The sequence below is a fragment of the Gymnoscopelus microlampas genome (assembly GCF_963454915.1).
Source record: "Gymnoscopelus microlampas genome assembly, chromosome: 6".
In the NCBI taxonomy this organism is placed as follows: Eukaryota; Metazoa; Chordata; class Actinopteri; order Myctophiformes; family Myctophidae; genus Gymnoscopelus; species Gymnoscopelus microlampas.
The window spans coordinates 19099592-19116023 of NC_139943.1; the positions used below are offsets into that span (position 1 = coordinate 19099592).

At 39.3% G+C, this 16432-nt stretch overlaps 1 protein-coding gene across 1 annotated transcript; it reads left to right on the forward strand.

Annotated features, from left to right (window-relative positions):
• Positions 1-661: 661 nt before the first annotated feature.
• On the forward strand, positions 662-15938 carry LOC311046563 (secretory carrier-associated membrane protein 2-like). The gene is made up of 9 exons (XM_084058953.1): positions 662-814; positions 7053-7130; positions 7527-7613; positions 9200-9311; positions 9469-9597; positions 10017-10176; positions 10391-10492; positions 13113-13230; positions 14084-15938. Exons 1-9 carry the CDS (start codon positions 758-760, stop codon positions 14234-14236), a joined length of 996 nt encoding a protein of 331 aa, XP_083915079.1. The 5' UTR covers positions 662-757; the 3' UTR covers positions 14237-15938.
• The last annotated feature ends 494 nt before the right edge of the window (positions 15939-16432 follow it).

Sequence of the window (16432 nt, forward strand, 5' to 3'; positions counted from 1 at the left end):
GAATAAAATGGAGATTGGACAAAACATTCTATATTATTTTCAGTGATGGAAAAACTGCTCGCATTTTTACTTAATTAAAAGTATCAATACTGCAATGTAGAAATACTCTGTTACAAGTAAACGTCCAGAAAACAACATTGACTTGAGTAAAAGTACAAAAGTATTGGCATCAAAATGTACTAAAAGTTGAAAGTTCTCATTATGCAGAATGTCCCATTTCACAAGTTTTCAAATCTTTTGAAAAAAACAGATGTGAGCTTGTAGATTGGCTATTGTCAAATGGCCGAAATATAATAATAATCAAAATCTACAAAGTAACTAGTAACTCAAGTTTTAATATAATTGTATTGGAGTAAAAAGTACAATATTTTTAGTATTAGTACAGAAAATTGGAAATACTCCAGTAAATAAAGAATACCTCAAAATTGTACTTAAGTACAGTACTTGAGTAAATGTACTTAGTTACTTCTCCACTGAGAATAGTTTGAAAAAAAAGTGAACAGTGAACAATACGGGAAGAAAACGATACAATTCCAATATAATTCGTTTATTGAGAAACTAATGTTATAACTTACCAGCCAATCAGCTTTTTGGACTACACTTGTTGTAGTCCATTTGGTAGGATGTGTCTGCGCATGCGCTTTAAACGATTCAAGGAAGTGGTAGACTGAGAGGAGGAGGAGGAGGAGAGAGAGAGAGGCACATCAAAGTATTGTTGATTTCCTCCAAGTTGGCGAAGACAAAAACAGCGTCCAAAATGTCTGGATTTGACAACAACCCGTTCGCAGACCCGGCGAATGACAACCCTTTTCAAGTAAGCGTGTCGTAAAGAATCACTTTTTATTACATTACTAGTATTAACTAGCAAGTTGAAGGTCCCTCTCAAAATGTTGATGACTGGCTTATCATTCGTAATAATGATGTTGCATGCCAGGAAATGTGCTGGGCGGGACCAGCGTGGTCTCTTGACTGTCATTGGCTAATCCGAAGTGATTGACATGACCGTAAGCCAGTCGACGAGCCCTATCTGTGTTACGGGCAGTGTTGCCATGTGGGCTTATTATAAGCGATTTTGGGCTTCTTTTTCCTGTAAAGTTGCTTGTAAATAGTGGAGGTTGCGTTTTTTTGGGCTTGTTTCGAAAGTGTAGTTGCTTATTTGGGCTTGTTTACAATTTATTTATTTAAACCAGTGGTTCTCAAACATCTTCATATCATGGACCCCACATTAATATGTATTTGTCCCTATAACCCCCAGCTGAAAATGTTTTATGCCAGGGACCCCCATACAAGATTTGTGTTAAAATGTTTCTAAAATATTCTACATTTTTCAAATTTTCAAGATAGCCAAGATCAAATAGCCAATGAATGTATATGTTTTAAAGGGCGAAGGGTTCTCTTCTTTTGGGATTGTTTTCATAGACCTGGTTGCTTGTTTCTCTCTCAAAACCTGGCAACACTGGTTACGGGAGGGGTTACCCAGGTCTTTGATTTCACAGGAAGTTACAATGTATCAAACTTTTAGAATCAAACTACCGCAGGGTCACACTTGACGTTGACGGTTTGAAAAGAGGTGTGGTGGGAAAAGTACTCACATTTTTGATTTAAGTAAAAGTATCAATACTGCAATGTAGAAATACTCTGTTACAAGTAGAAGTCTGGAATTCAAAATTGACTTGAGTAAAAGTACAAAAGTATTGGTATCAAAATGTCCTTAAAGATAAATTAAAGATTAAAAATACAAAAAGTATAAAGTACTCATTATACTTTACACCACTGCTCATTGTAACTCATATTTTTTGTTGCTGCTAGTGGTTAGCTTTTCAGCCCTGTGTAAACCATTAACCAGATGGTATTTCAATAGTGTTGTGGACAAAAGATATCTCATTCAATGTATTAGGCCCTGAGTTAATTGTAACAAAAGAACTAAACAAAAACAAAAAAACAACCTCTGGTGTCATTATGAAACCACCAGGTTTAAATAACACATCCCTATTCCCTATAATATCATGGAAAGAGGTACTGTAGGCTTAACTTCGTAGCTGTGGACCTCACAACTCACTGACCCCAGAGACATCAAATATCCCCTACACATTAAACACATGGTTAGTGGTGAAATGTTCAGAAGCAGGCTATCTAACCCCATTTCTCTGCTGTCTACATAGTAGCCACATTAGACAGTTAGACTCTACTGTGGTCTACTGTTCAAATAATGACCTATGTGAGATATCTTGTAGCATGTGTCAGGGGGGAAGTTGGAAAGGAAGCAGACAGCCAGGCTAAATGCATTGTGCAACATGCATGATGGATTATAATAAGCATTGGCTCATCCAAATCCAAGCTGTGATAACGGCTAATACTTTCTCACATGACGATACATGTCGAAAGCTAATTGCAATGTAGTATAAATTAGCCTTTAATACAGATGTCATTAATATGAACACATCGGTGACTCTATTAGAGATGGCACATGTATTTTAATTTGTATTACCATCTTATAGGACAACATATAGGTTGTGGCAATGTGCTGTGTTGCTGTATGTGAAAGTTACTGAAAGTAGACACACAAATGTGTATCATTCTTTTAGAAGTGTGGCTCAGTGCTGTTCAAGTTCAGTAGTTAACTGTCATTTCAGCAGAGTTGATATAGGAATGTGTCTTGGCTGACTCTTTTAAGACAACAAGTAAATACACATAATGCAAATGTTACAATATACAAAACAGTGCAAATATAACAGGATCCCAGCATGTATTAAAGTGCACAAGTGCAGATTAAGATCTGGGAGGACAGCTTTTTTCAAAACTTCCTTAATGACACAATTTAACAATGTAGCTCCATGTTTTATTCTCTATTTCCTGAAATCAGACTTGTGAATAACACAGGATACACAGGAGAAGCAACAAAGACGACAATGAGAATAACTTTTTATACTGACCTTTTATGAATCGTTCATCAAGATGTTGTATCTATTAGTGCTGGGCAATTAACCGAAATATATCAAAACCAATATTTAGAACCAATAACCAACTTATAACCGAATAACCAAGAAGCCCTTTTTTAAATATATATGTTTTTGTAATATATCAGTGAATCGACATGAAATCGACTAAATCAATTAGTCTGATTAACCACTTAACTCACAATTTTTGTTAATCGTTTATTAATCGTAATCGAGGCAAACGTTTGTAATAATTGTGATTTGAAGTCATATCGCCCAGTCCTAGTATCTATCATGTTGAAGGTTTAGATTTTTTTACTCAACCAAAGAAGAATAGTACTTCTAAACCGTAATACTGTATGTTTTTTTAAACAGTGATTTTGAATACATCTGTGTCTGTGTGTATATTGAGACTACGTGTGTTACTGCATCACAGGACCTACATTCATTAAAATGTGTTGTTTTTAATGTTCATAAAGTTGTGTTGAAAAACAACTTAAACTACATTCAAGGATGTTTTGAAAATAACACCTTTTTTTAAAGCAGTATTTTGAGTCATTTGGAGTGAAAATAGGCTGATTTAAATCGTAGCGCCCCTAGTCAATTTTCAATATGTATCATATTGCAAGTTATCCAACTTGCCATTATGTCCTTGTATGGCCACTTTTACAATGCGTCAGTCATTTGTTTACAGTGTTACAGTCACTAGACCTGTCAGGTGCACAATAAGCTGACATCATTGACCACTGTTTGTCTCCTGGGTGTGGCTGAATACATTAAATAGCCTTCAGCTAGCAGCTGGAACATGGGGCCTGACCAGCCCTTTCTTTCTAACTGCCCTATAGAGTGAGGCTCTTGACTAAGGGTGATTTGGCAAAGGTTTTACTGAACCTGGTCCTGTTTTAAAGCAATCCCATATGAGCCGGAGGACTCTCTGTGATCCTTGGGAAGGGCCCTTCAGACTCTACTGCAATCTAGGCAATAGATTAAGTAAACACACTGGTTATGTTTAATGTCTTACTAGGTGTGGAAATTCTGGCTAATGTACAGCCATCTTAATACTCTAAGAGCCAGGAAACAGTGTTAGAATGAGAGTCCACCTGACTGTCCCCATTCTATGTGAATTCACTCACTGATCATGTCGGTTGTTGGTTTTCTATCCTACCAGAACCTCTAGTACTGCTAGTTTTCTATATCCTACCAGCCAGGACCTCTAGTACTGTTGGTTTTCTATTCTAACGGGACCTCTCTAGTACTGTTGGTTTTCTGCCCTACCAGGCCCAGCATTGATGGTTAGGGATGGGACGATAATCATTATCGCGATAAAAAGCTCTGTACTTGGACTGCTTTTTTCATCTACACCAAATCTCTTCACCAAAAACAAGCTCACAATGCGTCAGGATGCGTTTTCAGCTTGTAGATCTGCTATTTGTGGCTAATGTTCCCCCCTAAATGTTAACTAAAGTGGTATGTCTAATTTCCCCCTGTCATTCAGTGTAAGACAGAATGAGGGTATCAGTTGCCTAAAATATAAATACAAATTCAAGTTTCTCATTTAACACAGTTTCTCATTTAATAACACAGACTAACAGAAGTCTAGAAGGGTATATGGGCTCATTAGTCTATTCAGTCAGAATACAGCTAATGTTAAGGAAGTGGCACAAGACCTGATTACTGATCATCAAAGTGAGTAGTTTCCTGATACAATCAAAGGTTGTGTCATGAGTTATGACCATTAATCTCAATACTGAATCATGTCTCATAAATTAGAGACATGATTCAGTATTGAGATAAAAAATGTTTTTCTTTACGTACCAGTATGTAAGAAGAATGTTTTAATTCTGCTGTGTAATCAAATAATTTATCTGATACTTCTGTTATTAATTTCACCTTTACAACTTTTATTAATGTTACACCTTTTCACAGTGGCTTCAGCATTCTATCTTTCCTATTCGTCTGTGTGAGTGGAGGCCATATCTTTAACTTTTGTGTGAAAGCCTGCAGGTGTGTTCAGCACAGCTGACTGATTTACAGTTGCAGTGAATCACATATCTGGGTTAAGTGAGTGACATCATATGGTGGGTTTGTTCATGTGAGGTCCAGGTCACAAGTTCAATCCCTACTTGAGGTTTCCTTGAGGTCCGTCCAACTTAAGGTCACAAGTTCAATCCCTACTTGAGGTTTCCTTGAGGTCCAACTTAAGGTCACAAGTTCAATCCCTACTTCATCAATGTTTCCTTAAGCGACATTATGCTAACACTCTACCTGCTTGCTCAGTGGAACTCACTGTAGATATACAGTATTAAGTGTCTCAAAGTGGAGACCAGGTACCAGGTCCTTCAAGAAAATAGAGTGGGTCCTTAGAATTCAGTTGCGCAATATCACCAATATCACCATGTCTCTATTTTGGGCAAATCTTAGAAATTATTATGTTTTTGAAGATAGCATCTATAAGCTCACAACGCGTTGATGTGTCTCGAGTAGAGACACCAACGCGAAATACTTTCTTTTATATCAATAGATTTTGTCACTTTTTTTCACTGGAGTGAAACTTGCCTTGCATAAACACAAATTAGGCCTATATAAATGCACCATGGCAGAGACATGGAACAAAAAAGCCAACATATAGACTTAAACTGTGGATGTCTCCACAATAAAGATATGTGGCTGATGCTACAGTGAATGTGCACAATAATAATGATCTTTACACAACAGAGTAACATTTTTATTGTGGATAAATTGAGTTTAGAAAGGAAATAAAACGGTCCAAATTTGATTTTGTGTTGAGTTTTGACCTGCTCCCTAGTCATCTGGGGGGACTGGGTTTGTAGGCCAGTTAATACCAAACTGTGATTGTTTTTCTGACTATACATGTAGCACAGACACTGGCCTCCTCTATCGGCTATACACTGTTCTAAGATCAGCTGAGTTGACTTTGCCTGGATTCTACAGTTAGTCTGGAGAGACAAGCTGAGATCTGTTCACATGATTCTTTTTGAATGATGTCATGTATGAACTATAATACCATGCAAAACGATTAATAGTTTACAAACAAAAACAGAACACAGTAAAGTAGATGAACACTCAAACACACAAAGGATGTAGAAATTATAAAGCAATATTGAAAAGAGGCATAATTCAAGAGAAAATAAATACTACTGCTTAATTTATACGTTCTATGACAGAGACACAGGCTGACGTTTAAATCAGGGTTAAAGGGGAATTTTGGACCACAGTCTTCTTACCTTTTCTATGATGTTATGATATCTTAGGTTGAATGGTACAGTAGAACAATTTCAACTCCATCCCGGGTCCGCCACAGCTTAAAACGTGCGCCAATAGGCCTTGCGCTAGATTGCATATTTTAATAGCTTAAAAAAAAACGAGAACAAAAAAACGGAAGTCTCGCTAGATGAGATTGAAATCTCGAGATTTCAATCTCGTCTAGCGAGACTTCCCTTTTTTTTGCATAGTGTTCTGTCACTATGAACGTCAGATCTCATCAAAAAAAAGCTATTAAAATACGCGATCTGACGCAAGGCCTATTGGCGCACGTTTTACGCTGTGGCGGACCCGGGATGGAGTTGAAATTGTTCTACTGCTGTACCATTCATCCTAAGATATCATAACATCATTGAAAAGGTAAGAAAAATGTGGTCCAAAATTCCCCTTTAAGAGTACATCCTCTTGTACGGTTAACAAAATTCTAAGTTTGCAATCAAAATAACTAAATAAAAGCTATCAGATGTTGCTTTCTTCACCCTGTCCTGTGTAGTAGTGATGTCTGTATAGGTAATGATTGAAAGAGGTTATCAAAACAATGTCTGAAGGTCACTCTGTGCTGCTTGTTACACAGCTGTGAAATGAACTCTGGCTGCCTCCTAGTTGAGAGAGAGAGAGGGAGATTATAAATCAATTAATCATCAATTATCAATTATAAAAAAATCTATTAGAATTCTTTCAAGACGGTTCATTGATATATATTTTTTAAAATGCGTCTTGATTAATCGATTAACCTACATGAGCAGATTAAGTCTGTTATTGGTTCTTATAAAGTTCGATACATTTTCAGTTAAGTATTGAAATGTTGACTGTGATGCTTTATTTGTGTTTCAGGACCCATCAGTCACACAGGTGACCAACTCCACTGTAGAACCTGTCGACCAGTTCAACCCTTTTCCTTCACATCCCACTGTAAGACACAAGAATTGCTGCTCTTGTTATATGAGTAACAGGAGTCATAGAAGTAGTATCACTGTTGTTACTCTGGTTATAGGTATAATAGAAGTAGCACCAGTATTGATACTCTGGTTATAGGAGTAGTAGAAGTACTGTCAGTGTTGATACTCTGGTTATAGCAGTAGTAGAGAACTATCAGTTGTGTTACTCTAGTGGTTATAAGAGTAGTATAAGTAATATCAGCATTGATACTCTGGTTGTAAGAGTAATATGAGTAATAGTAGCAGTAACAGTGTTGTTTCCGTGATTGTTTTTGCTCTTTCTGAATTCAGTTATATTCTTACAGTACGTCAAGAACTTTATGAATGCTCTTATTTTTATTCTGTTTTCTTCCTTCCTTCCTTCCCTCAGGATGATGTAACCATCAACACCACTCCTGCCTCCACCACTCCTTACCAGCCAGCTGTCCTGCAGCCCTCCATAGAACCTAGCCCTCAGGTCAGTCACCTCCACACAGTACTGTAACTGACCTAGGACCTGCTTTCCCCATGTATTCCGTTCACACAGTCATATATCTCTGCAGCTCCTCCCTACTAAATAAATACAGTTTGACTTGTACATGTGTCACAAACAATATCACAATAGAGGGAGTGCTGTCACTGTTTGTAATGTTATAATGTACGTATATCAGCACAGCTGTAATGGGGTCTTAGCTACAAGGCTACAGGCCCATTTCTGAATATAATTCCAGTCAGTAACAGCACTCCCTGTTATATGATATTGCTTAATTCAAAGCATCCAAGACATGCTGAACAGATTGTTGGTGCATGCCATGAATACTGCATTCATTTAGTTTCCATGTAGTTTGTGACAAATGAACAGCTCTACTAAACTACTACCTGCTGTTTATCAAGTACAGTTATGGGAGACCACAGTTGAGTTTTTCATTTATTCGGCTCTGCAACAAATATTAGTGATGCGCGGGTTGACCCGTAACGCGGGTGGGTCGAGTCAGAATTTCAGTGGCAATTATGCGGGCTGCGGGTGAGCGGGTCAGCCGCTCTCACACGCAAAAAATAAATACAAAATCACATGCTCTTGTTTTGTCTTTATTCCTAATAAGAATAAGAATAATAACAATAAAACCGTTTGAATACACTTGGGGATTGTTTTCTAACCATGATTTTACAGAATAAAAAAAAATCGTGGGTCGCGGGGCGGGTTGAGCCATAGATTTATATATGGGTTCGCGGGGCGGGTTGAGGCGGGTTGGGTTCCGTTGCGGGGCGGGGCGGGGCGGGGCGGGTCATGAAAAAACCCGACCCGCGCATCACTAACAAATATAGTTTTTTATTTTAGTATTCCCAACAAATGCAAATGCAGCAATGCAACATATCGACTGTCAGCCCTGACTGCTGTATTAATATATCAGCATTCATGGACTCCCTCTTGTACAATAATATTATTTTGAGGTAATGTTATAATCGTGTTTTAGTGTCACTTTGACCACTGGTGTGTTATACCGTGTTACGCTGTATACGCCGTATACAGTGCAGATGTTTTGGGGAAAAAGCGTATACAGTCTAATAACCATTTCATCCATTGAAAACGCGATAGCGTATCACGCATGTCGTGTAGGGAACGATTATCGTATACCCTCCGAAAAAAACTAGAGCACACCACTGACTTTGACATAACTTTCATGTCCTACCCGGTTCCCCGGTGCAAGCTCCAAAATGTACTGTTGAGCTATAACAGAAAGCACATGTGGAAAGGCACATTTTTTCCCATTTGAATTTCACACAATGCGTCTTATCAGCCAGTTGTCCTACCTGACCACATGATCTAAATGTCTCAGTAGACGAGCAGGGAGACTACCTGTGTGTGTGTGTGTGTGTGTGTGTGTGTGTGTGTGTGTGTGTGTGTGTGTGTGTGTGTGTGTGTGTGTGTGTGTGTGTGTGTGTGTGTGTGTGTGTGTGTGTGTGTGTGTGTGTGTGTGTGTGTGTGTGTCATGCCATGTTCCTTGTTGTTTCATGTCATGTTGCACTGTGTGATCTCATGTCGTGTTGTGTTGTGTTGTGTAGGCAACAGCAGTTGCAGCCCAGGCTAACCTGCTGCGACAGCAGGAAGAACTGGAGCGGAAGGCAGCAGAGCTTGATCGCAGAGAACAAGAGTTACAGAACAGAGGACCCACAGGTACAAACAGTACAACTATACTGACATCTACCACTAGACTACTACTATTCTGACCTCTACTACTGCTGTTACTTCACAGATCTGTATTATCTTCTCAATCTTTTGTATGTTGTAAGTATATGTACCAACTTGATGTTTCTGTTGTTTACTTTGGAAGGTAAAGCGAACAACTGGCCTCCTCTCCCTAAGAGCTTTCCCATCAAGCCTTGCTTCTACCAGGACTTCTCTGAGGAGATTCCCCTGGAATACCAGAGAGTATGCAAGATGATATACTACCTCTGGATGTGTAAGTACAGTACAATACAAACCATAATACTGCTTGTACTCATTAGTATCAGTACTCGTATCATTACAGTACTTTTTGATGTGTAGAATTTTGATACTTTATTTACCTTCAAAGAATAAGCTTTAAAGAATAAAGAAACGCTAAATCATGTTATTTTATTATTATGCCACCATGTATGGTAAAACATGTCACTCCTACTCATTTCATGTCCAAGAAGACATCATAACAGTCAATACAGACATTAAGTGTTATTGGTGCTCTTTCAGCACTCCATCGTTTGTTTCGGTCTCTGTTTACTTCTCTCTGTAATTCTGTCCTCCTTGTCTCTCCTGGTCATTGTTGAACTGTGTCAATCCATTCTGCATCTCTATTCCTGCTGAGTTGATTCATAATGGTATCTGTCCCTTGTGTCCCCCCAGTTTATTGTGTGACTCTGTTCCTCAACCTGTTGGCGTGTCTGGCCTTCTTCACAACTGATTCGTCATATGGCGTCGACTTTGGCCTCTCCATCCTGTGGCTCATTCTGTTTGCTCCCTGCTCCTTCCTCTGCTGGTACAGGCCGGTCTACAAGGCCTTCAAGTGAGTCTCTATGTTCCTTCGATTCAACAAATCCTCAGCTTCAGTGCTGTTTTGTGGGGTCTATTTCTGTTATCTGCTACAGTGAGTTACACCAGCCTTGACACATGTACAGTATGTGGTGGCATGAGTTGTGATTGGCTAACTTCTGTAGAGTGTATTGTGTGGAATTGATGATATTGGTGTTGACTGATGCAGTTGTCTGTCTCATCTCCAGGTCTGACAGCTCATTCAGCTTCTTCTTTTTCTTCTTCGTGTTCTTCTGCCAAGTGGTCTTCTTGATCATCCAGTCGGTGGGAATCCCCAAGTGGGGCAACAGGTGAGTTACACCCAGTCTGACAAAGGGGTAACCAACAGATTAATACAAAAAATACTTAAAAATCGACAAAAACGGTGTGATAATAACAAGAATTGGAAGATGTTTATGTCAGCTGCAGAAGTTATATAAGTAGGTTTTAACATTGATTTAATTTGGGTTGCCTGGTGGTTCAGCCTCCTTTTGAGCGTGAGGACCAGAGTTTGAATCCGACTTACGTCTTGTCTTGCATGTCTCTCCTCTCTCTGGCCTTGGTTTCCTGTGTCTACTATCTGAAATAAAGCATAACATACTGTGAATAAAAAGAAAGAAAGAAATGAATTAAAAAACATTGTTTTAATTAGCCAAACAAAACACCTACATGTAGAGTCTGGTCTGATGACAGGGAGCCTCTATAATGATACCGGTGACAGATTCACTTAAATTGCATCTGCATGCACACAATGTAGCATGATCCTGCTGTATGTCCTGTGTTTCCGTCCTGTAAACTACTCTACTACTCTCTCCTCCATCTTTGTCTTGCCTCCATTTGTATTATCTTCCATCCTTCAATGCTTCACTGCCTGTCTCTGCTTCCTGATGACTTCTGTAAGTCTCTGCTTACCCTGACCACACTAACTCTCTATTTGCCTTTTATGCATGGCAGTACTAAACCTTTAATTCTATGTCACTTTTCAAACCATACTTGCATTATAGACCATAAAATAAGAAAATGAGGATGAGGCACATTAAGGAAATCCAAGCATGAAAGTTTGAAACTCTCGTTAAGTTGTCCAAATCAACAGGTTTTGCAGTCAGGAGAGTAAGCTAAACATGATACAAGAAGAGCAAAAGGGAAGCTTGCACACCAACACATTAAAAAAGGAAATGTCCAGAGGTTAGATCAGATGCAAAAAAAAAACTGCTTTTTAATGATCCATAGTGTGAAAAAAAGAATGAAAAAGTGTACTGGTACAAAATGGAAATGTTTTGGTAAAAAAAGAAAACATCCTCAGTCTAAAAACTGTAGGCTCTGTGGCAAACTGAGGATGTTGTTTTTAAATGTTTTTTTTAAAACTATCCTCTGGCTGCCATAGAGCCTCTGCTTGTTTTGACTGCAAACCTTATTAAGAAATGACATCTCAAAAATGTAAATGAAGAACTATTAAGATAATAAATAATAATAACCTGTCTGAAAAAAGAAAACATGAAAGATTTAAAATTTGAATGGAGTCTCAGCTGAGCCTGAAGGTGCAGTCTCCTTGGGTCTTAATCATACCTCTGAATGGTCTTAGATCATGTGGAAGCTACATGTATGATGGAGATGGAGTGGCCATGGGAGAACCATGGAGTTTCCGGTTTGATCTCCAGCTCTTCCTGGCTTTATGCCAAAGGGTTCTTGAGCGAGACACTGAATCCCTAATTGCTCCCAATGAGGGTGGTACATTGCATGGCTGCTTCCACCATCTGTGTGTGAATGTGTCTGAATGGGTGAATGTAACATACATGGGATAAAGGCACAATAGAAATGCAGATCATTGACCATTTTACCAAAGTTCAGCCAAAGGGGCCTGCTTGTGTGCATTTCTAACAGTCTTAATTGTTGAGGCTACATCAATGATGATAATTTATGGATGTTGTCAAGATCACAGACATCTGGTCTTTGCCAACCAAGTTCACCACAGAGGTCTTACGTAATAAAAAATATGATTTTATTCCTCATGTCTTATAGTTGACATGAACATCTTCCCTGGCTGCTTATCAAAAGATTTCTTGATCAGAATGATCTCTTACCACTGGTTCTCAACCTCAGTTACTCTGTATGTCACTTAAGAACAGATTCGCCTGCAATGATCATAACATGTATTGCATGTCACCTCCTTGCTCTGCCAGGTCAGCTGAAAAACACAAAAAAATACTGGAAACTTCAAGACTCTTTTTCCATGCCAACTTATAGTTCTATACGTTGATTCCAGAAGCTCCATAGACCATGTTTTTCATTCAGTGAAATTTTAAGTGTGTAGTTCAATATTTCAAGCTGCTCCATTACGAAACTGAGAAAACAGCCAGTACACAGTAAATGTCCTATTCCCATAGCCCTGTCCTCTCCACGGACAGAGCAACGTTGCTGGCTGTTTTCTCAGTTTCATTATATTGTTGAGACGTGCACCTTAAGACTGTATTTAATCTGGAGTGTTGCGGGAATTCTGCATTGCATTGCATCTGCATTTGTTAAAGCTCCTCCATTACCCTGTTGAAATACTAACTTTGAAACGGCCGTGAGAATGGACCTACTAGTCAGCCTTGTTGTTGCCATAGCGATTTCAAACCAAAGCCTTGTATGTAGTTTGGTGACGATAGTGTAATGTGCAATGAAACATCTGTGAAATAATCTTGCATACAAAGATAGCCTCGGTAATCTATTGCCCATGTGCAGAGTTTTTTGCCTGGAAGAGGTCCACAGGTCCATCGTAACCCTAACTCCATTTTTTGGGGGGTACCTGGCAATTTGGTTTTGGCTCCTACTTCGGACTGAATTTCAATACCCAACCGTAATAACTACATGTTGTGGGTTTTATTTCGGCCTCAAGACAAGTGTTACATGAACACTGTCCCGCTTTGTATTCTCTCTGCTCTGATCCAGCGGCTGGATTTCCGCATTCACTGCCATTAGCACTAACACGGCGGTGGGAGCCATCATGATGCTGGTCGCCTGTTTCTTCACCATCTGTGCTGTGCTCTCTGTCATCCTGCTGAAAATGGTGAGGAATTGTCTGGTCTCTGTCTATTTGTCTCTTTCTGTCCCTGTCTCTCTCTTGTCTTGATACCTATCTCTCTAGCTCTCGCTTTCCCTCCAATGTATTGACTTCTGAGTAGTCTCGCGTCACCAGACAACTATTCCACAATCTCTGAATGCTATATAGAGTCTGGAACTCCACTTCCCGAAAGCTGTTTAACGGAAGTTGTTCAGACCGGAAAGACATTCGACCAATCACGACGCGGTGCCCGCGGACCTGTAGTCCCAGTGGAAACGGAACCGAGGCGGAAGCATAGTCATAGGAGCGGTAGATTCATGTTATTTGTGCGAGGATTGTTTATCACAGACAACTGAGAAAGGTATCATGGAATTAACGCAGAAAAAACTGTGAAAGAAGACACTAGTAGACATAAACGATGTTTATGAGATTCGTTGATTCCAGTCGGACTCCTTTGCGTCACTGCACAATGCTAAAACGGAAGTGGGTAGGGGAGGGGCATCCGCTTTCCCCTTACACATTATCAGAGCTTCCGAGTCCCAGAATGTATGCCGGAAACATTTGTAAATTGTGGGAGGCAACAGTCTGGTAACGCGAGACTAACTTCTGAGGGTGGAAAACACATTTGTTGATAATAATAATAATGAACTTTAATTGTATAGCACCCTTCATGACATGAAATGCAGCCCAAAGTGCTTTACAGAGCAAGAATACAATTACAGAAAAGTACATGCACTATTTGAATCGGAGAACTATAACCGAAATATACCCAACCTCTCTTCACTCCGTCACCTCTTGTGTTTCGTGCTGGAGATGCCATCTGCTTATCTTTAGCTGACCACTGTCTGTCCCTCTACAGGTTCACAGTCTTTATCGGCGGACTGGAGCCAGTTTCCAAAAGGCTCAGCAGGAGTTCTCCCAGGGCGTTCTCACTAACAAGACCTTCCAGACTGCTGCTACCACCGCAGCCTCCACTGCTGCCCAGGGAGCCTTCCAGGGCAACAACAACTAATGCTAGGCTAGGCAAGGCTGAGCTCAGCTGAACTTGGCTAGTCTGGTTTCACAGATCAAGGCAAGTCTGATTTGGCATATCCAGGGCTCGCTAGTATATAAGCCTAGTCTTGTCAAAGTGAGGCTAGACTAAACTTGGTGATGCTTGACTATGTCAACGTCTCTAGATAACGAGGGCAAGAGAATGTTAACTTTACAACACATTTCAGTAAAGACACATATCTCAACCTTTTAATTTATAGACTTTTGGCTAAGCTAAAAGACATCTTGTTCAGCTAACCCAAGCTCAGCTCAACCTTGTTAAACTATGCTCCCTCATTTCACCCCCAACGTCAATGCATCTCCCCTTCCAGGAATACCTCCATGTTAAGTGTGGTTTCCTTTTAGTCTGTCTCCCACAGAGACGGCAAGGTCTCCTGGCTCTGCTGAATTCAGCTCTAACATCAGTTTATGAGGCAGTTAAGGGGAAGTTCTCCCATCAAATGCATTCTGGGAAGGAAAGCATGAACAAAGTTGACTGATTGCCATTTTAAAGTGTCTTCGCTTGGTGTATTCTGTGTGCACTTTTGGCTAAGCTCTACAGTATGATGCACCTTTGGGGACTTTCTCCAAGGCGTTCCTGTCTTTTTAAGTGTGCCTGTGTGTGTGCGATCGTATAATATAAATAAGATGAAGTGTTTGTTCTTCCTCTCAGTCCTCTATGGTGTTTGTCTTGTTCTAAACCGTTTCACAGCCTTTGTCTTCCTTTAATTTCAATGTGCAGAAGAGGAGAAGTTGCTCCTCTACTTATGAACCTGCGCCACTGCATGGCAAGCAGAGTAAAGGCTCATTTATACTCTGTTGCATGTCGGTGTCGTGCGCCAAAGTCTAAATTAAGCATGACTTTTCAGCTTCTCAGTAAGGAGATCAGATATTGTGCTTAACACCTGAAGTTTCCTTCAGCATCCATGGTGGTGCTCTGAAGCAATCTGTTGGCTCAGGGAGTTCAAAGTTTATAAGTAGAGCAGCGTGTGCAATTGCATGAATGGAATGGAAAGACCCTGACTTCAGAGTTAATCACAGTCTCTATACTAGTGTTACTGTGATTATTAAGTAGAAGATTTGATGTCATGTAGGCTTCAGCTTATTCACAAAGGAAAATCAAAGATGCCACATTTATTGAATTTTGTATTGTTTTCCTGTCACAAGCAAGTATTGTTTAGTTGTTGTTTTTTTTGTTTTTTTTACAGTATGCTCTTATTTCTAGTTTGGAAAAACAAAACAAAGACGTGTTGATGGATTTAGTAGAATGTTATAAAGTGAATCTCCAGCCTGCATAATTTGTGTTATTCAATCAAGAGAAACATGACCCCCTAGTGTAAAGTTGTCAAATAGCCAATTTTCAAACATTGGTCTATCTCTGTTTGCAAAGAAAATCTCAAATGTTAACCTTTTATTATTATCATCATCATTATCACGATCAGTCATTCTCATGTACTGTATGTAAAGGTCTAAATACAACTTCAAATGGCCAACACGCACAGGAAGGAAGCTTCAATAGATTGAAGCTAGATATAGATTGCCACGAGTCCTTGATATAGTGGATGCACTTTCAGCCAAGACGGCCTTCTGTAGCACTCAGACAAACAAAGCGACGTGTCCACTATATCAGGGGCCGCTGCATTACAGATATTAAAGAGTCCTGGTGTGTGCCGAGTGCGCTTTCTTTTTTTGTATATTCCCATATACTAAAAGAATACACATTTATTAGTGAGTTGAGTTGAGCACGCTTTGTGTTCTGGAAAGGTCTAATAACTATAATATACTGTATATAAATGCTGTAAAGGTCTCAATTCAGAAGGAAGTTTGTAGAACATGGATTTAGATTCTCTTCACATCTATGTTTATGACTAAAGCTCAACGGTGGAGGTTTTATTGAATCAGCAGTAAATCTAGTGTTGCTGATGATGCAGCTTTGACCAAAACTTTGAAAAGTGCCTTGAGTTTGTTCTTATGTATCCGACCGTGGTCATTGGTTCCTAAGGTAACCAACACGGTATAGAAGATTGAAAAAAACTATTACTCAGAGGAGATTAGCAAATGCCATTTAAACTTGTGAAAAAATAAATAATTTGGTGACAGTACAGTCAATGCTTTCTGTTGATTTGCCATAGATGTAACAATAGATCAATACAAGTGTTTATTATTGTGTATATGT